We start from the raw sequence: 18,940 nt of genomic DNA, 5'->3' as shown, positions 1-18,940 counted from the left end.
GAGGATTTTCACTGACACGAGCCACAGTTTCTTCAAACGTCTGACATCAACAGACATTTTTTTTTCAGAGTCATGGATCAGTACAAAATTAACTGGGACCTGGTTCTGACTTGGCAACCAACTCCCATAAGATGTCACAACATCTCTCCTCTGTGTTGGTCTTGGTTTCACTGCAACAGACAACGCTTTCCAAGCTCAGACGTTTGGAGGAACACATGAAACCATGAATGTTACATAAACTGAGATAAAACTAGTATTTCTCTGCTTAACATCACTGCCTGTGTTATTTTCACTGAGCTGCTGCTCCCTGCTTCTATGTGGGGTTTTACTCACTTTCAAACCACTTGCCTCTTTTAGCATTTTATTATTTACTTATACTTATTCACTTCTCAGGTTTTATTACAAATCTTCATATATATTCATATCAATCACATAGTTTTATATGTTTTTTGCTATTGTTGTTTCTCTGTGTGTGTGTGTGTGTGTGTGTGTGTGTGTGTGTGTGTGTGTGTGTGTGTGTGTGTGTGTGTGACAAAGAGGGAGGAGTCTGAGTATTTTTATTGCTTTGATTCTCAAAAGCACTTTGTGTTGCCTTACTTTTATGAAAAATCCTGTACAAATAAAGTCTGTTTGATTGATTGATTGATTGGTGCTGACGGGCTTAACTGAATGAAAACGGAAGGATTTCTAACGACCAATGAACGATCTTGTGACAGTTGCTAGCTCTTCCACAAAATCTGTAACGATTATGTAACATTGAGGGGAAACTCACCCCTCTACTCCCTGGTTACTAAGAAAACTGAAGTAAGTGGAACATGACTAAACAGGAATTGAAACAAGAGTAACATTTTCTAAGTTTTACCAAAAGGAAAAAAACACCTACATTACACCACTTTGAAGTGATAGTGCAGCTGCACTTTAGCTCACTCCTGTTGTTGTGAGACTGGGGCAGAGCAGACTGCAGTGATTTTCAGACTGTCTCAACGTCTGTGTTTTGTGTGTGTGTTTTAAAGAGTAGAAACACTGGAGGCTGGTCACCACCACTGGGTAACTGTGTGTGTGAAGAGGCTGGGGTGAGAGAAAGGAGAGCAACAGATGTAGGACCTCATATTGAAAAGTTCCTGGCAGCAGGAGACGAAAACAGGAGGGGAGGGGAAAAAAAGGGGGCAGACAGAGATGGAGGGAGGGAGGAAGGGAGGGACGGACGGACGGACAGAGAGCGAGAGCGAGGGAGAAGTGAGACAGCGCGACCCGAACACTAACCACAACCAGATGGGGAAGTAATGGGGAGCGACAGTGGAAAGAAACCGAGCAGAGTAAGGGAGAGGAGGGAGGGAGAGGGGTGGGGCCCTGAGAGGACTGGGAAAAGAAGAAGGAGGAGGAGAGAGGGGGGGCTGGTGAGGAATTTTTTCCTGAACCAAACACCCCCACCCCCCTTGGAATGAGAGGGAGGCTTTATGTAATGGGTTAGATGCAATCATTGAGGCTGTTGGGAGAAAGTCCCCCAGTAGTTCCTCTCTGCTCTGCTTCCTCACAGGACAACAACTACAAAAAAACGCACTCACTTTTTACACTTTCTCTCAAATATTTTCTCAAATCTGAAGAGAGAGGCGACATCTTGCCTGCCGCCTCTCTCCTCCGTCTTCTCCCTCACCACTCACTGTTCGTGCAGACGGGAGGAGCCGATCGGACTACTGTTGGATGCTGATGCTGGTTTCCACAGTTGGAGACATGACAAACGTGTGGGAGTGCCAGCTTTTTATAGAGTCATATGATGAGCCGCGTGTCGTCTGTTAGACCTGGTCACAAGCTGACGGTGATCTGGGTGGGGCCGGGCAGCCCCCGCTTAATCTAATGTATTTCACACCAGTCTAATACCCTCACATCCAGGTTACTGAGGGTCAGCTCTGTGCAGTACATCGTGTATACTGTAAGTGGGAAATGATGTCCAGTGGAGCTGAGACCAGTTGACCAATCAGACCATTTATCCAGACAAACACATTTTAAAAAACACACACAAACACCTGAGGGGTACTCCAGAGAGGAGACTGAACAAACTCTGAGTTTCTCCCAGAGCCCTGAGTTGACTTACTCTGAGAAATGAAACTCTGAGTTTTCAGTTCCAAAACAGCTGAAGAGTTAGTTCAATCGACTCTTAGTATGTCAACTCTGAACTGCACTTGTGAAATAAAGAAAGCCAAATGATATGTGAATTATTTCTCTCTGTTTGACTGCTAGAGGTGGGTTATTAAAGCAACATTGCGGAGTTTCAGCTCAGTGCTTCGACCATCTGGTTGAGAAGCGCTATCGTCTGGGGCGAAAAACGAAACTTATCAGCCAGCGCATCCAGCGTTTATTCCCATTAATAAACGACAGTATTTCCCACATGTTTGCAAGGAGACTGTGTGGCGGGTGAAGGGAGAGGGAGAGGTGGGAGGGGGTTGGGGGCGGCGGCGACGGTGACGACGACCGGAGGAGAACCGTAAGTTTCGCTTTTACCCACCATGTCTCTCCCTCGACACAGAGGGGAGGGGGGAGGGGGGAGGGCGGTGATTCGTACCCGTGCAGGGAAGTTACATAGTGCAGTTTCAGCCGACGCGACCCGGCTCAGGCTGCAGCGGCAGCACCATTCATCCTATTAACCATTTTTCTACCATTGCAATTAAGGCCGAAAAACTCCGCAATGTTACTTTAAAGTGATAAAAACAAGCATGTCAGCGGTGTGTGATATTTGATATGGTACATAATATAATATAATATTGTTCAGATAAATGATGGACTGTGTTGAGAAGCAGTACTGTTCAATTAAGTCCTTGTCGAATAAGGGACGAATTCTCCTCTCCGACATATGTTACTATAGTAACTGACGCAGAGTTTAAATTACATCTCTGTCAGGAACGGAAAACCCAGAGTTTCCCTCATCTCAGGGTTATTTACTTTGAGTTTTCACATAATCTGTTTTCTGGAATACCCCCCCTGAACAATCACCTCCATTAAACAGGGTTGTTGCTAGATGGAGAACATGATCTGCAGGAAGTGACGTCATAGACAACATGCAAACTTTACTAATCTATGCCTAAACTTAACCAATGGCTTCACTTACTTTTAGTTTTTTTCCCCCTATTTTACACCTGTACATGTCAGTTTTACTAAACTTAACCAGTCGGGAGTTCTTGACGATTTTTGGTGAGGTTCGACGTCACTTCCTGCAGATCATGTACTCCATCTATAGCCACAACCATTAAACGGGGAGCAGATTGACTCTCTGCAGCTGATAAGTTTCAAAATAATCCTCTGAATGAGGAACAGCAGAGATTGCATACTTAAAATACAGAACTTAACTGGAAAACAGCTGCAGCAAAGATGGTAAGGTCAGTTAACATATCATATCGTCTAGACTGACAAGCCAACTAGGGAGCCACTGTGGCAATTAGGGCCATTGTTTCTCAAGGCCTTTGTTTTCAGAGCTCTGAAAACTCCGGGATCATGTGATCAATGGAGGAGGAAATGTAGCTACAGAGAAACTGTGATAATGCACCTCCAAAAATGTAGTACGGCATAAACTGATATTTGAGTTAAAGCAGAAGTGAGTGATCCGGTCGTTTTCGCTAATGCTGCGTTCCAGGCAGGCTTTTGAAATCATAAATTACAGCTTCAAGTCACAACTTACGACTTTGTAGCGTTCCAGGCAACCCACTCGTGTTTTTCCGACCTGTTTTACCGGTGAAAGTCACTATAACGGCCACTCGTAACTTCCGACCCGTGAAATCGTACCAGTACGTCTTTTTGTACAGTCTATGTACCAGATCGAACTGGTACGACTTCACAGGTCGGAAAAAAACAAGTTTCCTTGAACGCACCATAACAGTCCTCGTCCCTACGTCACCACATTCACGGCGTCCCTTGGCTGCACACACAGCCCTGCATGCCGTTCTCTCTCCTCATTGGATAAAAACTGTAGGATACGATAAATGTTTTCTCCTCGACTCAGAGCAGAGCAGAGGGACTGACAGACCCGTGATTCAGACCAAACACTCTATGTAAGTGATTGCTGTCGGAAGATATAACTATTTAAGACTTATATTAACACAAATATATCACTTACTTCTGCTTTAATACCAGTGGAATATGTAACATACAGATTCAAATGTAAAACAACAGTTTCTTTAAGACTTGGACACCCCTCTTTAAATATCATACTATTATACTAATACTCACAAACATTGTCTTAAAGGGAATGATTGACTGCAGTACTGATACTTGGAAAAAATTTGGTTCATAAGGTAAGATCTCTACTAACTTGTGATCGGTTGTCGTTTATTTACTAATGCTTTTTGTTTTATGAAATTTTGTTGAAAATGTCAAATACTTTAGGTTATAAAAGTATATATCCTTTTTTTCTTTTCAAGATGGTTAGTTGCTGCAACACTGTCAATTGCGCTTCTATGTGAATATCTATAAATAAGTGCTATGACACCTCCCACAGTACACCTATTTTGTATGCATTTATTTTTTAAAGTAGGTTGTGGGCTATGTGTATCTTTTGTCAGGGATTTTAGTAAGATGTGTTTTTTCTGTGGCCACTGTTTGTTATGTGTTCGTTGTATGTTTATGAAAAAATCATAATAAAAAATAAAAAAACAAACAAACAAAAAAACAAACCTGTATTGACAGACAGAAACTATTTTGAAAAGTAAATAGTGTCTATGCTGCACATCGGCCGCCCAGATAACACCTCACCAACAAACTCACATGACTGTGACAAGTACCTTGGGACACAGTGTCTGTACACCCTGTAATAACTTGATTTTTACTGGACAGATATTTTCATGAATTGAAATTAATTAAATAAAAAAATTGTTATTCAACACATGAATAAAATGTTTAGGTTTTAGAACAATAATCAATATTTCTCATCTGATTTAATAAAATATGAGACGCATTTTGTACAAATCACCATCTTTCAAAAGACTATAATGCTTTAACTATTCATCAGGTCTATAAATGTGAACCTTTATCTTTCATTCATTCATCATAAACATCACCTCCAAGTCGATCAATAGGGCCTCATAGACTGAAATAGATCCATTTGTTCTGGTCATTTATAGTTGATGATGCAGAACTATCATTACCTCGATTCCTTCACTATTACTTGTTGCAGAACGTTGGACAAATGTCTGTGTCTCCGGACATTAAAGGAAATGATTCATCAGTACTGTATTTCTTCATGAGAAGAAGATGAAATCATAGCATGATTTGTCATTCACTGTTACCTTGTATTTTGAAATGTAAGCTCAAGTCAGATCGTATAATGGACTCGCGCTTACAGGCATGGAGTGTATTTAACGCTGTGTAGCATGTCCCTAAATATTGTACTTTCAATAATAACGTGTTAAAGCACAAAATATATATGGTTTTATGGTTAATATATGGCCTTCTGCGCACTTCAACAATACATCATTCTTGTTGAATAAGTCTTTAAAATCTAAAAAGAGAGAGTAAATAATTCAGCAGTTATGTGAATAAATCTTCTAAATACCAGCTCCCGGGGCCAGGCGAAGCCAACAAACACAAACACCAGAGAGCCCGGTATTTTCCAAGTGTTGTGCTGAACTGCGTCAGACATAAAACAGGCACAGTGTAAAGACAGACTCAGAGACAGACGGAGACGGTGCAGATACAGAGATACGTACTTATGTAGTAGGTGTTGGGGGCCTGGGCTCCATCTAATTTCAGCTCCAGCAGGTTGCTCGTCTGTGGATCGTGTCTCATCCACAGGGCCACGCCCAGGATGACTCCTCCGGCGAGCTGCAACACACAACACAACGTGTCATTCTGTCACTATGTGTCATTACATTCAGCACATCACTGTTCGCATTTTGAACTGTTTCAAAGATTTTTGCCTTTTCACATTCACTAGGTCCTGAGGCAGAGCCACACCCCGAGTCTCACTGTCTTCTCATGTGCATCACCACAACAGCGTCACTATGGAAACTGTGCAGAGAGCCTTGCCTTGACTGAAATGGCAAGAACATCCATTGCTGTTCAAAACTGTGGGAAACACACTCATCGTCTTTTCTGTCGAAAGATATCAGCACCACTCTGTGTTTTCTGTTGTAAACAACGGGCTGTCATTCAACACCTGTGAAGTCACTGATTAACATGTTAAATCCCATCTGTTTGGGTGCTGGTTAATGTGTAATGATGTCTGTCCCCTCACCTGACTCTCTGAAGGAAAGTGCTTTTAGGGGCTTTTCTTTAAAAAAAAGAAAAAGAAAGTAAAAGCAACACGATTTTACAAAATCAAAACGTCTACATTGGTTTTTTTCATTTAGGGGGAACAGCAGCAGCAGCGGAAAATGTCACACATTTACAGGGTGAGGTTGTTGCTCAGCTGATCACTGGGGAATAGAAGTAGGCTTGGGCAATGTTAAAACTTTCCAACCAGTCAAGGAAACAGCAATTGGCAATACAGAGCGGGGGGCAGGGAAGTCCCACCACTTACAGGCAAACATGCTCTCAAATTGATTGATGAAGTGACGTGGCTCTTCTGTACCAACCCACTGAACGACATACAGAGGTACAGGCATACATGACATTTAGTTACTGCTCTGCACACAATATGGCACTATATTATAATATTATCATCCATAAGCATTTTCCATATAAAGGACACAGCTCAAAGAAATAGAGAGGGAGTTGAAAGAGGAAAGGCAAAGGGAGGGAGGGAGGGAGGGAAAGACAAAAACATCCAATGAATAAATAAATGAATGAACACAACAAATCAAAGAACTAAATAAAGCTGAGCTCAACAAGTTTGTTTTCACTCCAGTGCTTCACTCGGACTGTATTTCCTTTTCTTCGCTGTGTGTATCTGCAATTTCTCCCCACCTGACCGTGTCCAGTCGCTATCTCGGTGTATTCAAATATATTAATATTCAAACGAGCTTTCAAGGCAATCCTACAGACTGTACCTTTTAACCTGCCGCTGTGGGATACAGTGAAGAACACACAGGTCATTGTATAAAAAGAGACCACAACTTCGGTTTCATTCGTAGTTCATCTGTGGGAAACGCTGCGCATTTTCTACTGTTGTTACAGAAACGTATTGTTCTGTAGGGAGACGTGAGCCTTCCTTGTTTGGCCTGGGACAAAGAAATGCTAAATATAACCAGTTAGCGTATACCAGGGCAGACACACCGGAACAAGCAGCAGTGAAATAAACCACCGACAGTCACAATAGACGCGCCCTTCTACTCCACATGGGTTTGGATTTTTTATAAATCTCATGCTTCAGCGTGTTCAAAATACACGACGTCCGTGTCTAAATTAGACGGAAAAGATTTTAGCCTAAACAGGCCGGGCCATCCCATCCCTCTCCTCGCTCGCTAAGTGAGGTCCATTCCAGAGCGAAGGCCAGCCGCTGCCTAGCAACCAGATAAACACCATAACTGGGAAGAGTGTGGAGCGCACACACACACACACACACATACCACATACCACAGAGTAACTTACTGACTTTAGGAAAACTCCCCACCACGTGAATTACCACTAAGATGAGTCACTGAAATGCTTGAAGCTGATAAACTCAGACTGTACTCAGGCTTCACAGCATCTGTGTGGATGATGAACAGAGAGACAACGTAGGGTGAAACGCATGATTTTGTAACTGGTCTGAGAAACCAGTCCTGTTTCCATTGTAGCTGTGAGCCACACCTTAGTCAGTGTCTTTAACAGCTGCAAACTCAAATCCACCGGGCGCTGGTTTCTATGAGACGGTAATAAAGTAGTTAATCACAAATCCACCAGACGGCCTTTGAGACGTTATCAAGGTGTCTCTGGGGTGACTTTTGCTCCAATCCAGCAATTAAGAGATAGCTTGGATGAGGTTGTGTGGGGTAATTATGCGCAACAATGCCAACTAATGTAATGAGTTGGTTTGGTAGCAAACCCAAACTCGACAAAAATCACACCATCTGTCATCTTTTAATCTTTTTTCTGTGAAAATTAAAATGCAAAAATTATTATTCCAACTGAAATCGCTATCAGTGCGACTGCATTTTTGATACATGAGTATTGTATACTAGGGCTGTCACTTTTTATTCAACATTCGAATATTCGTTCGAACGTGGGGTGAAAAGGGGGCGGGATATTCAAATTTATCCGAAGGAATTACGGGTCATCCGATATTCTTTCGAACCTAATTTTTCTAAAAAAGTGACAGCCCTGTTGTATACAGGAGTAGCCTACTGGCAGTGTGATGAGCTCACGTAGACAGAGTCATACGTAAAAAAACAAACTTCATGGTAATTTGCTTTGGTATTTTGGTGCGTAATGACATATAATTACATTGTGATAACATGGTAAGAGGAAGATAGATGTAAACCAAGATCCTGCAGATCAGATAGCCACTATCTCACACCACTGTTGCATCGAAATAAAGATGCAACAACAAAATGCCACAAATACGTATATGTTGCGCTTGTTTCCCCACACATTAGCCTAATTCATTTGTGGTGGCACAGATGCTCCACCCCCACATCCTGTATGATGCAGAGAAACCATGCAATTTCCCCCTCTGAAGAAATTATGAAATGGTGCTAGGTGGATCTGTGTGTTCGTGCTGCGGAAGGTGCTTATTTTCAAGAGTAGAAGATCATGAAAGCATTTCACCTTATTTGTCACTTTGCAAAACTGAAACAAGCCTCACAGCAGTTGTATAAGCACTGGCAGCACTGTTGCAAAGTAGCTCTCATGAGTAGAGGAACAAAGGCTCCATCTTTTACCTCTAGCTGAATTAGTTAGCCACAGAGATGAGACAGGCCAGGAAAAATGCACAAGTCCATAGTAGCATTGTACACACACACACACACACACACACACACACACACACACACACACACACACACACACACACACACACACACACACACACACACACACACACACACACACACACACACACACACACACACACACACACACACACACACACACACACACACACAAAGAAAAAAGATAAATAGAACACTTTCCACTTTACCATCCTAGTTGTAAAGTCATCTGACTTTGATGAGTGGTGAATAAACTTTATATGTGTTATATCATAGCTTGTCTTTGAGTAGTAGGGCTTAAACCCAATACTACAGACAGAAAGACAGACCCGATGTCAAAGATATCATCCGACCATCTGCTGTTCATTCACCCACTGCACTTGTTTCTGTTGACACATTTCACACCCAGGGAAAACACATGGGTCGATACCATCATGGTGATTGCAGTCTAGTGTCACGGAGGAGAGCGTGCCTACTTGTGGCCGACAGTGTGGGCTCTATCCCACCACTCCTGCCTCAAGGCTGAGTCATCACACTTGAGTCACTCCCAAGTCGGAAGAGGTGCCACACAGAAATGAGAGTGAAAACCCCAAAAGTTGCTTTAAATAATCACCACGTGAGAGATCAGCAGCACGGCCCAAGTTTCACTGCCAGCTTCTCTCTCCAGAGGCTATTTCTGCCTCCAGCGCAGAGGACAGGGGGTTGTAGAATGCTGGGCATGCTGGGAGAGAAGGAGTGGGGGGTGGGTGGGTGGATGGGGTGGGTGTTCCTATAAAACTCCTCTACCACCAGACGCTCCCCTCCCCCCAACACATCTCAGGCTCTTAACCCTCTCAGTGTCCCGCGTGATTTATGGAAACAGGAGGTCTCCCTTTTAAAGCGCCAACAGCCACGGCCAACCGCTCGGTGACCACACATCACACTCGGAGTATCTCCAAGGATGGACTGGACTCATCTGCTCTGACAGATCCTTTCAAAAAGCTCTTTGGAGCAGCCAATAAAACTGAACAGGCTAATGCGTTACAAAAAGAGAAGAGTGGAAGCTGGAGTGATACTCTAACACAAATCACATTACAGACACCAGCGCTTCTTGTCAGTGTTTTATTCATTCACTGCCCAGTGAACATGCCTCCCAAACAAAAATACAGTACTTCCTAGGGATGTCCTGATTGAGTTGTTTTTGGCTCACGGCCCTGATCCATGTCCTTCAACGCTGCGTATCTATCTTCCGATACCAAGTTAAATCCAATATTCGGACTAAGATGAATGTTAAGTACTGACACACTGAAGAAACAGCTGTGGTTTAATCCAAATACTGAAGGTCCTGGTTAAAAATATCACGTTAATAACTTATAAATGACGGATGAGGTGTGTGAAAATGAGAGGATATGTAGCCTATGCCTGTGTGAGATTTGTCAGAACTACTGAAAACACAGAACAAACACACCAACAATTACAAACAATCCTTAATCCATTAATTGTCCTTCAAAAGAACTTCCTTGAATCACAAATAAGTACTTACACAATCAGAGATTGACCCACTTTCATTATAAACTCTCTGGTCTTTCCAAGTGATTCAGTCATTTAGATCAAAAGCGAAAGCTTCGGTCTTTCCCGATGAAGGAATACCCTGTTATAGAGTATAGAAACCAAAAACATGTGGGTTCAAACATTTCCAATGTCTGACAGCGTCATACAGGAGTGGACAAGCCCCCGACTGAACTGAATGACCCACAGGACAACAGATGTATGGAGGCCTCGGAGAGGATAGCCACCAAGGACGGTCAGGACCTGGTCCAATAATCTACAGACAAAGGAGAGCGTGCTTATCTATTCAAGTTTCCCAGTGCAGCCTGCATTTGCTTCTCTAGATGATTTAAGTGAGGCTACTGTGTCAATTATAAATCAGACAATTTAAAAACAGATGTGCAACATGAGGGTGTAAGAGCCATTCAGAACGCAGATCAGACAATAGGTCTCTGTGGCACAAAGGTCAAGATAAATCCAGGTAGCAGTCACAAGAGAAGTTAAGACCAATGAGGGAATTTCATATAATTAATCTACTGCATCTGCCAGTAATTTTCCAAATTGCGGAGCCAGAAGATACATGCGCTTTTTCCTGGAAAACATTGGTCTTACGCTGTTGTGGCCGTAACTGGAGAAAAGGAAAGCGGCGCTGCAATTTCCAAAAACTGACGGATGCTCTGAACGTCTTTAGTTTGTCCAGAAGTATCTGCCTTAGCTAAAAAAAAAAAAACCTCACAACATCATAATAATTCTCCAGGTTTGTTTTCTGTAGATTCAACAAAGTCCAACCAAACAATCTTCCTTCACCTAGTCACGTCCACAAAACAGATGTCTGTTGAACGACTTCCTGAATCAATTATGAAATCCAAACAGAGCTGCGGTTGGTACAGACTTTCGGAGACTGTGACCTGGTGCACATAGCTGTTGGGTTGCATCAGTTAAGCTGACAAGTCAAACAGCACGGAGGAAATGATCGGGGGTGAGGAACACAGATATTTCTGGTGCCCATGGTCGATGTACTCCCTCATCCTGGGGGAGTGGAAACCAAGCAGCTTTGCAAAAAACACTGACAATCTGACAACACCACACATGATGAACATCACCAGCTCAGCAGGAGCAGGAGCCAGCAGAGAAATTTACCCTGTCTGGAAAAGTAGGATTTGACCATAGTGACATTCCAAACTGTGGATTTTGTTGGTCCGTCGGGAGCTTGAACAGAACAGAACCACATATGACCCAGAACACTGGGCTTGTCGGCCGGATCCTGGTAACAGAAGGAGCACCAAAACTTTTCCACCCAGCTACAAACTTCTAAAGCACAGACTTTTTGTTGTAATGGTTCTTTTCTTCAGCCAAATGACATGTAATGGGGTTGCTATCGGAAAGTGCTGACATAATCCAGCACATTATGCAGCTCTGGTCGTCCTTTTTCTTCCAGGAGCCAGAGGGGCCAGCACACCGTGAGGCCAAACGCAAGAGTGGACGGGCTAAAGTCTAAAGATTCCTAGTAGGTTTCTCTTTTACTATGTCTTCCAGATAGCGTTTGTGCCGTAGCTTTATTATTTAATCTCTGGTGCCTGAGCAGTGAGACCGAAGAAAAGTGCAGCGATGGGGAAGAAAGAGCCTCACTTTTCCACAACAGCACTTTAGCTGCCATTTATCACTGATAATGGCTATTAGGGTTGGACGGTCGTCAGGAGAAAGAGCGTTTCCTGTTGGACTCTGGGGACGAGAACTGTGGCTAACCCACTTTGCTTTCGCATGCCTGACGGAAATACTACAATTAAAAGAACAAAAGCCTTAAAGTGTGTGTGTAAAAATGGCCTACAATACTCAGTGTTGTTTCTAAATGCAACCTGTTTAATCATTAAGAAATGTGTGATATGGAAATGTTCATATAAATAGATTAAGCATGTTGGACATACTAAAGCCCTGTTTTAAAAATACAAAACTTTATATTTAAAGCAGAAGTGAGTGATATATTTGTGTTAATATAAGTCTTAAATAGTTATATCTTCCGACAGCAATCACTTACATAGAGTGTTTGGACTGAAACATGGGTCTCTCAGTCACTCTGCTCTGCTCTGAGCCGAAGAGAAAACATTTATCGTATCCTACAGTTTTTATCCAATGAGGAGAGAGAACGGCATGCAGGGCTGTGTGTGCAGCCAAGGAACGCCGTGAATGTGGTGACGTAGCGACGAGGACTGTTATGGTGCGTTCAAGGAAACTCGTATTTTTCCGACCGTGAAGTCGTACCAGTTCGATCTGGTATGAGTTCACCGGTCGGAAGTTACGAGTGGCCGTTATAGTGACTTTCACCGGTAAAACAGGTCGGAAAAACACGAGTGGGTTGCCTGAAACGCTACAAAGTCGTAAGTTGTGACTTGAAGCTGTAATTTACGATTTCAAAAGCCTGCCTGGAACGCAGCATTAGCAAAAACGACCGGACCACTCACTTCTGCTTTAACAATGTAACATTAACCACAATATACAGTGTTTCTTTTTTTTCTTCTTTCTTTGTTTTTGATATTCTTTTTGGTTCTGTGACACTGACTTAAACCTGTTAGTTTAAGTTTTACGGTAGAGGTTTTTTTTGTTGTTGAAGTATTTCACTGAAAAACAAATCACATTAGGCTAATTGTCATCAATAATAAAACTAACAGAAATAAATCCATACTTTACTTCACTGTGTCTACAGCTGTCTGACTTACAATGACACAGCAAATGTTAGGCGTGTATAAATGGACAATACCAGGAAAAAGCAACACAAATTTCCAGTGAAAGCACGCAAGCAAAATCCACCTAAGGACCTGCCTCTAACATGTCAGCCTGTAGAGCTTCAGCACTGAGGTGTTTTGAAATGACCTTACCCAGAACGGACACAGTGTTGATGGATGTGCAGGTTATTTGATCATTTAAAATACCAGCTAATACTGACACTCCAGTTAGCCTCAGTTTAGTGTAATGTGGAGGTGGCAAACTGGGAGTGGCCTTTGGACAAATTTGGATGAATCCCAATGCTGTCAAAAAATCCATACAGGTTTTTACTGGCCCTGCCACCAATCTCCATCTGGACCACTAGTTAGGCTAGAGAAGTTTAGCAAGATGCTCTGACCAGCTGTGAAAAAATGTATTAGCTTTCTTTACAAATGTGTTCCTGTAGGTTTCCAGTATCAGCTCTTATTTATGTCCAAATCCATTGGGATTGGGATCCATAAAAATGTTTCCATGGCCATAAAATATTGGTGGTATATTTGAGTTATGGCAAAGAGTACTATAGTAAATGTCAGTGGTCAGGGGTGTTGAACTGATTCTAGCCTATTCTAAATAGATCCCATTCTAAAAAAAAAAAAAAGGAAAAAGGAAATGAAATGAGGAATTAAAAATATACAAAATACTTAAGAAGAGTGATGATACTAACTGTGCACTGATACCCAGTACATGAGTGTGGTGGTTTCTATGGTGATATGAGAAAGAAAGAAATACAATTTCTAATTTAGGCTTGTGAGATGTCTGATTCCATTATGACTCACAATCGAACTGTTGTGAGTCATAATGGGATCTGGGAAAAAATATTGCCTTATTGGTGTGTCTTAGGCTTAACAAGTGTTTTTTTTTTATGATCTTTTTTTAATTATACCCCAATATGGGGAGGGGGCAAGAGGACAACAGTCATTGTACACTGAATGCATCATATAGATACACCCTACTCATGCAAGTCCCCATTTTCCTCACTCTTCTCATCTGGCTGGTCGTTCTGGCATGAGCAATGCCAGTTGCCACAAGCGTACACTTGACCCCTTGCTTTTTACAGCTGAAATGGATTCAGCACCCCTTAAAACCCCTAGTTAGACATTTCACAAGCAATTTTCTTTTTTTCCCCTCTGGGCACCTTAACTTTGATTGGCTCTCCAGAAATTTTCCCAATGGATTTGGAAATAAATAAATTGAGAGCTGTTACTAGACACCTACAGGAACACATTGGTAAAGAAAGCTATACATTTTTTCACAGATGGTCAGACAGTCAGAGCATCTTGCTAAACTTCTCTAACTACACCCCCAGGGGACAGAACAGTAGTTCCTTATCTGGAAGCTGCCACACCAACCAGCTATTCTGGTGGACACCCAGACTTAGCGCTCACCATGTGGTGCAGCCCTCTCTGTTATTTCAGTGTAGTCAGTCTGGTGGGATGGCTGATGAGCTGAACTCCTTACAACAGTGTCCTCTGGCAAAAAAAACAAAACAGTGAAGCTAAGCTCAACTCCTGCTGTGGGGCAATTCAATACTATCATTTGATGGAGTGCTGCAAAGGCCAATCAATTAATGCAAGCACACATTCATTCCTGGGTTATTAATTTTTTTACTTGAAAACCATATGTCTTCGAAAAGCCACGCCCACCTGTGGCAGCATCCATAATAAAATAGTTGTTATGATGTCATGACATTAGACGATTACCTTCACCACTGTAGAGTGCTTTGTCATCTGGGAGCCTTTAAATGCATCGATCTGGTCCGCCAGCCAGAGTGTCTGGTTTGTAATTTATCTTAAGAACAGCATACAGTCTGAATCCCAAATTAAACTCGTTTTGGAGCAGTCCCAATCAGCTAATCAGGTTGCTCATTACTAAATATGATCAAATTTAACAGTTCATATTTTCCCTTTCAGGCGATGACTGCTTATTTTTATTATGGCGATAATAGGCTAATCTTTATTTATAGATAACCTTCCAGACCCTAATCCTAACCCAAAGTGTGTTTGGAAAAAGCAAAAGCAAAACAAATTCACCACTGAATCATTTAAAAAGATATAAAATTGCAGGTAAAACCAGGAGAAGCCCTCCTATAGGCTATAACTGTAGACTTCAGAGAATCACAGCCAATCTGCCAACCTGATTTCCTCAGGCCTTTCTTAAGGAACCTAAGAATGGAAAAAAGAAACCACCAAACTAACTGGAGATCAGTGAAGGAGTTGTTTAAGAAACTAAACAGCAGCTCTTACATAAGAAGAGTAAAAACCAAACACCCACAGATGTTTCCATGATCCATCACTCAGCAGCGAGCCCTGACTCACCAAATGAAAACCACCAAGAGCCCCCCACCTCCTTGCATGCGCGCACACACACTGGGTGGAGGATTTAGTCCAAACAAAGCCATCTTCCAAACCTTCAACCAGCAGCAGCCCAACACACTCACATGTGTCCACTTAACTGGCCTAAAACCCCGGATCCAGAACTGTTGAACCGCGTGTTTGTGCCACAGCAGCAAACTCAAACTAACTGTAGTTGTTGTTGTGGAGTCACGCGACAACACCTGAACACCTAAAGTTGACTCTGGTAAATACTTTATGTCATTTTTATTCACACAATTCACAACATTGACTCCTGTGGTTAACGCACGCCTTTGTGAGCGCGTCTGTTCGCCCCGGTCGGTCGGTCGGTCGGTCGCCCTAGCGGCGAAGAGGCGGCACGGCGGCCGTTGAGAGAGAGCGGGTCGTAACGGTAACGGAATGGAATCTCCGAGACAGAACGTTCGTGTTCTCTCCGTCCAGCGTCATTCACAGAGGAGCAGCCGGCCATAGATGAAACTGCTGCCGAAGGAGAGGAGGATGAGGAGGGGGTGAAGGAGAAAGAGAAGGAGGTGCTGCGCAGCCACATATCTATGCTGCGCAGCGACCTGAACAAACACAATGAGTGAGATATTAAAAATAAATAAATCAAGGCAGCTTACCCAGAAGATGAAGTTGAGGAAGAAAAGCATGTACTTGATACATTTGGTGCAGCCTTCGACTCCCATGGTTAGTCAGGGGGGAAAGTAAGGTAATATACTGGGCAGAGAGTTTAGAGAGACGGTGGCGACGACTAGTCTTCCTCCTCGGCGTGTAACGGGACTGAGCACTGGGAATCGTGGACTTGGAGCTCGGAGACCGAGGCAACACCCAACTCCTCCCTCCCTCGCGCTCACAGCAACAGCACCCCGCCATTGTCCACTCAGTGTCGCCACATTTGACGGACAGCCCAATCACAGCCCAGAGCCCGCCCCTTCCCCACCACCACCGAAAAAAGAAACACTTTCCCCCCCCAGTATACTGAAAAAATGTTGTTGTCGTTTTCTTGCGCTATGATGCCGTGATAAACTCAATGCTGTGTTCAGGTACCACAGGTCGCGTGGGTATGTAGTATATCAGAGATAGCCTACACCATGTAGCTATAATAAAAAATTATGTATAATGCACCATTTGCTGCTCTGAATGAATGTGCCACAGTAACAGACTAAAATGAACCACACACTGCTGGAGCTGAGATCATGTGCTATACACCATAAAGTGATATGACCTTTGTGATTTGCTACTGCACCTTCTATTATTTAAACTAGCCTATATTTTAATGTAGCCCTACGTTTTGAAACGCATAGTTTCATGTCAAATTAGGCTATGTGTTAGTTATCCATTTGTATGTGTTTAGTCACAAGTAACAGTTACTAAAAGTTACTAATTCATAATTTGGTTAATTGCATACAGTTAAAAGTTTTGCCCTAGTGTTTCACTCAATGACTGTTTTAACTGATTCTTGTATTATGTTTGACATCAGACATAGGCCTACTAGTTTAAACTCAGTCATAACACAGGCTCAAATATCAATATAGCCTACTATGTTCTATAGAAGAATATATTTTAAGTAAGCTACAGCAGAATCTGTGGTAATACGATGGAATATGTGGTGAAGTAGCCTAGATACAATCAAGTCCAGAGCCTGGTATACCACAGGATGTGTGGTAACTGGTGCCACTTAGAACAGCTCAACCTGTATACTGTCTGACACCCCCTCCCTCCAAGGTCTTACACGAGTGCAGCTGGGTGACAGATAAAAACCTATCCTATCCTATCCCACAGCCAGGTGTGCCTGAATGCACCAAGTGTGTTAAACTGTATAGTTGTATTGGTGTATGGGGGTCCAAGCAACAAGGTTGTTGGAACACTGTTGTTTTCTGCAGTCCAAGCTTTATCAAAACATGACTCAGCAGAATGAGCCATAAACAGTGCAAAAGTGACAGCTCCCACTGTTAAAAATGAAAGCCAAAATATCCAAGATACTGGTGCTGTCATCTTAATGACAATATGATGTCACATCTCCATATCATCAAATTAAACTCACCTATATCAACGACAACGTTAACAGTAGTGTAATGTATTGTAGTGTATAGGACCTTCCTAAAAATGAGGGTGGGGGTTATGTCTCATATACTGCATTCATGATGCTTCATCTTTTTGCTGCTTATTATTATAAAGGGGGTCTTTTGTAAAATGACTAACACAAACAAATAAAGTTCCCAAATACATGGCAGGACAAAACCAGGAGTGGTCAGATATACTGGTGCCTAGGGGTGGGCAAAAATATCGATATGGCAATATATCGCGATACGTTATACCGCGATACGATATCGATATTCAATATTTAAATATCGATTTTTTTTTTTTCAAAAAAAAAAAAATTCAATTTTATTTTTTTTTTTCAATTTTTTTTTCAAATAATAAATCATGTTTCAGACCTAAATCCAATTGAAATATGTTGTTGTAACTTGCACTTGTATAAAATGGGGGCGGCGCTGTCTTATAATGTTACAGAAAATGATTTTTAAATACCATCAATGGAAAATTACATAAAACAAGTTGCTACTGACTTTTCAGTATCATAAAGCACTGTCTTAGTTTACATAAGACATGTTATTAATGTTCATGCACTTTAATGTCTCCAGCTGTACAGTGTTTATTCATTTGTACATTGTACAAAGTTTTGGAATAAATGCATGAGACTTTTTCCTTTTTATGTTTTTTTTTTCATTCACATATATCGTGATATATCGTTGATGAAATTTCTTGCAATATATCGAATATCGCAGATATCGTGTATCGTGATATTATCATTATCGTGGGCCAAATATCGCCACAGTATCGAATCGTGAGTTACCCATATCGTCCCACCCCTACTGGTGCCAGTAAAACCTATAGTGTACATTTCTGCCACCTAAAGTTTATTTGTACGCTCAAGCTCAGCTCAAAGTGCCTTACAAACATGAGAGAGGCACAATGCAAGCATGAAAACATGTTGAAAGCATTCATGCTAAATGAGATAAATAAAGACCAATGATATCAAGATACATTCAATGTTAGAAATAAAATACAACATAACATTAATTAAACATACATAACCCTGACCCAAAAGCAACTATCTAATTGACATGTTATCCAAGAGGCTTCCACATTCAGACACACACAGGCACACATGCCAAATGACCCAAAAATAACCAGATTAAATAAAGGGATCCGTTTTTCAGTTTTAAGCTTTCTTAAAAAAAAAAAAGTAAGTAGGTTTCTCTGACGTTTAGAGAGTTTTCAACAGGTGGCTGGTGAGCCCCACCCCCGAAGCTTTACAGCCGTTCACCCAAAGATCCTGAGAATATTGTCTGTGTGTAGACCATGGATGCAAATAAGCAAGTTAGAGCTGTTTAAACTTTCCTCCCACACTGAAGGAAACACACAGTGACAGCAACTTCTCTGATAACAGAACCAAAGCTAGAT

The 18,940-nt window shown here is 42.0% G+C and overlaps 1 protein-coding gene across 1 annotated transcript in view; it reads right to left on the bottom strand.

Moving 5' to 3' along the window:
• The window catches only part of LOC311003409 (CD81 antigen-like), a 32,459-nt gene extending 16,129 nt beyond the window's left edge, over positions 1-16,330 (bottom strand). The window contains exons 1-2 of the mRNA XM_083995165.1: positions 16,093-16,330; positions 5,694-5,808 (exon numbers count right to left, since the gene is read on the bottom strand). Of these exons, the coding sequence (XP_083851291.1) occupies positions 5,694-5,808; positions 16,093-16,158 (181 nt within the window). The 5' untranslated portion in view covers positions 16,159-16,330. The remainder of the gene's footprint in view (positions 1-5,693; positions 5,809-16,092) is intronic.
• Between the last annotated feature and the right edge of the window lie 2,610 nt (positions 16,331-18,940).

The sequence above is a fragment of the Trachurus trachurus genome (assembly GCF_905171665.1).
Source record: "Trachurus trachurus genome assembly, chromosome: 3".
NCBI lineage: Eukaryota > Metazoa > Chordata > Actinopteri > Carangiformes > Carangidae > Trachurus > Trachurus trachurus.
Note: the sequence above shows the minus strand (reverse complement) of the source record. Positions and strands in the feature narration are given on the sequence as shown.